General features: G+C 52.3%; 1 protein-coding gene across 1 annotated transcript in view; it reads left to right on the forward strand.

The window, feature by feature from the left end:
• DNMT3L (DNA (cytosine-5-)-methyltransferase 3-like) overlaps positions 1-4,323 on the forward strand; it is a 14,292-nt gene that overhangs the window by 9,248 nt on the left and 721 nt on the right. Inside the window, exon 11 of the mRNA XM_010835002.1 lies at positions 2,917-3,002. Coding sequence (XP_010833304.1) covers positions 2,917-3,002 — 86 coding nt within the window. The remainder of the gene's footprint in view (positions 1-2,916; positions 3,003-4,323) is intronic.

Consider the following 4,323-nt stretch of genomic DNA (forward strand, 5'->3'; position numbering starts at 1 on the left):
CACACACTCACACTCACACCCATCCTGGGGAACCAACAGCCTTGCTCTTTCTGTCCTCAGGCCCAAGTCCTGGCCTTTAGGCCACTTCTGGACTCATTGACCTTCTGTCCAGGCCTGACCCGGCCCATCCTTCCCAGCTCATTTTGCCCCCCACACAGGGCAGCCCCAGGCCAGGCTGAGTGTCCCCTCATCTTAGGACGTGCCCCTGCTGTGTTCCGGTGTTTATAAATTGACAACAAATGTCTCCCAGCCACCCGCTCCCACCACTCCCACTGCATTTGTCTTTAGGTCCCTCGTCACCTCCAGGACATCTCCACAAACTTGCAAATCTGCCCACAGGCTTTTCTCACTCAGCTGTTACCCTGGAAATCCTTCTGTTGGGAAAGTGCCTTTCTCCTTCTTTGTTTTAATTTATGTGTTTTGGTTTTGTTCTATTTGTATGGACATAAAAAATTGCCTTCAACCTGTTTCCGCGAACACACAGTTGGGTGGTTTCTAATCTCTCACTCTTAAAAAAAACATTGCTACGAGGCAGGGATGTGAGGGGGGACGTCAGTGGGGGTGGATTCCGGAAGAGAGGTTGCGGGGTCCATGTGCTGTTTTCAGAGATGCTGCCCCCCACCCCAGGATGTCTGCATAGCCCCTCTGACGGCAGAGCCGCTCTTTCCCCTGCCCGCCCACAGGGTGTCCCCAGCTCTCTACCTTCCTTCCTTGGCTCCACGTGTCCTGCTCTTCTTTCCTCCTATGCAGTCGGGATTTTTCCATTCTGTATCTTACTGGTTTTGATTTGTATTCAAGAAACTATCGATCTATCTAGATTGATCTAGCTCCTGTCGCCTTATTGGACTGCTTTGTGGATGACAGTGGTTTGCAGTTGATTCAGGGAGACTCCTAGGTGTTTGAGCAGATGATCTGCAAACTGTGACAGTTTTTTCTTTCTGATTCTGTACCTCGAATTTCGCTGTTCTCGCATTTCTCTGGTTTCACGCTGGATCACAGTAGTGGCAGGACATGCCTGCCTGGCTCCTAACTTTCACGGAAATGTTCCCAGTGTTTCTCTCCTAGGCTGATGCTGATTTTGAGGTCACAGTTGATAAGTTTCAGTATCTTAAGGAAATTTCTAGTCATTTCCCTTGATTTCTATGTTTTTGATTCATTTTAATTAAGAATAATTGTTGGATTCTGTCAAATGTTCTTTTTTATGTTCATGGAGATAATTGAATTTATTCTTTAGATCTGTTGTAAAAGTGTTAGTCTCTCAGTTGTGTCCAACTCTTTGGACCATAGCCTGCCAAGCTCCTCTGCCCATGGGATTTTCCAGGCAAGCATACTAGAATGGGTTGCCATTTCCTTCTCCAGGGGATCTTCCAGACCCAGGGATCAAACCTGGGTCTCTCGAATTGCAGGCAGATTCTTTACTGTCTGAACCACCAGGGAAGCCCTTTATACAATAGAGTATGCTAATAGATTTTCTAGTGGTCATCTGTCTTTGCATTCCTGAACTCACCCACTTAGTCGTGTGTGAGGCTCTTTTGAAGGATTGCTGAATTCCAGTGAACAGCATTTCATGTAGGATTTTTGCTTTGACAAGTGCAAGAGAGGTGTGTGTGAGGTTTTTATTGGCTTTGTGCTATTTTTATTGGTTTGGATGCCAATGTTAAGCTTGCTTTGTACAAATATTTAAAGATTTGACAACGGTGAAATTGTCTGGATTGGTCATTGTCGCCCAGGTTTTAAACGGGAGCAATTCTTCTGTAGAAACTAATCTGTTAAGATTTTCAGTCTTTTCTGAGATCACTTTGGTAAGTTATGTTTTCCCAGAATGCCATCCATTTAAGTGAAGTTTAAAATCATTTTCATAGAGTTGAGCAAAGTGTCCTCATGATTCTCTTACTTTCTTCTGCCATCTGTGGTTATTTCTCCTTTTTAGGGAACCTGGAATTTTAAAATACTGGCATGGTACCACATACGAGCAGTCAGAACCAGGCTTGTAAGGTTCCTTGATTATTGACAAGTCTATGAATATGTGATCCTGAGTCCAGCCAAAGCCAGTCTCCAAACCTGGGCGGCAGCTGTCAGCAGACGTGGGGGACAGCAAAGATGCTGGCTCTTGACCGTTTGGGGAGCACATTTGGTCGCTCGGAATCAGTCCCGAATCGAAAGTAGGCAGGAGAGAGAACTCACCGTGTGTCCTGTGACTGCTCCCACTTTGCTGTAGATCCACATTTCTGCTGATGGCAGGGAACAACTAGACGTCCAGACACAGGACTGCCTGTCTCTGCCCTATACCTGACGGTACATCCCGCTGTGAGCTCTCCTCCCCGCCAGGGGTGTGGACACGGGAGAGGCTGACATGTCCAGAAAGGTTCTGCCACCCCGACTGAGTCTGAGGAGCTGGAGTCCAGGCCTCTGGGGTACATGTTGGGCATTGGATGGTCTCTCGGTCCCGTTTCTCCTGCCATGGCTCCTCCAGCCCCTCTTCCCCTGACCTTTCGAGGGAGACTGTGGCCCCAGGATCCAGGTGCTCCCTTGGATCACGAGGCATCAACCTTTTTGGAAGTCTGCTGTCTGCCCGCAAAGCTTCTTATCTGCCGGAGATGACACAGCTCTTGGCTCAGAGATCAAGGAATTCTTTGTCCTTCACGGAATCCACCTCTGCTGTGGAGCAGACGGGGAGTCCCTGGGCATGTGACCTTTGGAAATGAAAAATCTGCCGGTTAAAAGGTCTAAAATAGTAACTCAGTTTTATCCTTATAAGGTGATTTATAAGAAAACAGACGTGCCATGTGAACAGTGTCGACTGGGAGACAGCTTCCGTCCAGGAGGGCTGAGACTGCTCTGGGCGCAGACAGGGCGCCCGCGGTGGCCGAGGCCTGTGGGTGCCCCCAGCTCACAGCCCGTGTTCCCATCCCTCAGACTGACCCGGTGACCATCCAGGATGTCCGCGGCAGGACCGTCCAGAACGCTGTGCACGTGTGGAGCAACATCCCCGCTGTGAAGAGGTACTCCCTGTGCACGTGAGGGCCCTGGAGGCCTGGAAGCACACCGGCTGTGGGCCTGTCACCAGGGAACCCAGGGCAGCTGAGGGAGCCCTGCCCAGGCAGCCTCTGTGGCCAGCTTGGGGCACCCCACAAATTCTGGACAAGCTCAAGGGCAGCAGCCCCCCTTTCCACTTCAGGGACCTCCTCCCCGCTTTCACACTGGTCCTTTCTGAGAAATTCACCTCTGGACGAACTCCTGGACGTGAGCCACCCGGCATGTGTGCCCCAGTCCCCTGTCCCCAAGCTCCGGGCACCTGCCTCACGCTGCACACCCCCAAACCCATGTGAACATACCCAGTCTCTCATAAGCTCACACTCGTCATACACACACAGAGCACACACTCACACAGGCCCACATTCTCACTCATGTTTCGCCATGCACTTTTGGGCCACACTGAGCTGCTTCTAGCCCCTCAGACAGGTCTGCTTAGGGCCTTCACACACAAGCACATGCACACGCATGCACACACACACACACACACACATGTGCTCATGAAGACACACACAGCCCCTCTCTGCTCCCGGAACATCCTCAGCACTGTTGATCCCCAGGAATAGCCCCTCGCTGCCCCTGTACACCCCTAGCCCTGGCCCAGCCACCCCACTGCTCCAGGGACACTGCCCTCCCCTCCTGACCCTGCCGCATGCCCTCCCCGGGCCTTAAAGGAGAAGGCTGTCTCTTCCCCCAAACCTCATGCATCTGGCCTTTGCCCTTGTCTTGCCTGCATCTTCCAGGGCAGTAAGTCATGTGCCCTCCTCTTGACAGTTTCTGGAAACTTCTCTTTGCCACTTCACATGCCAGCCTTCTCTCTGCTCACATTGTGGTGCCCACCAGGCCCCCACCCAGGACTATAGGGGGGGGAGGTGGGCAGTAAGGTGGAGCAGGTTCCTAAAATACTGTCTTTTTGAAGACTTGAGGGTCACCCACCCTCGTCTACGGCATCTGCCCCCACTTCTGGCCCCTGGAGGGAGGTGGTGGGGCCTGGGGCACACCTGGGCCCCAGAAGCACAGTGGGTGCTTCCCCTCAGACCCGTGTTGCCTCAGTAGCGAGCGAGACCTGCCTCACTGGATGTAGGGAACTCTGCCCAGGTGACAGGCAGCTGCCTCTGGACAGCCCCAGACTCCCTTGGACTGTGGAGCTGCAGATGGAGAGGGTGAGCTAGGGTGGTCTTCACCCCCAGAGTGAGCTGGAAAATGTTCCCCAAGTCCAGTGAGGTGCCCAGCACCACGTCCAGGAGCCTTGAGTCCTTGGGGTGCATCACATGGTGAGCGGGGTCCCTG

This window comes from Bison bison, unplaced genomic scaffold (assembly GCF_000754665.1).
Source record: "Bison bison bison isolate TAMUID 2011002044 unplaced genomic scaffold, Bison_UMD1.0 scf7180017864037, whole genome shotgun sequence".
Lineage (NCBI taxonomy): Eukaryota > Metazoa > Chordata > Mammalia > Artiodactyla > Bovidae > Bison > Bison bison.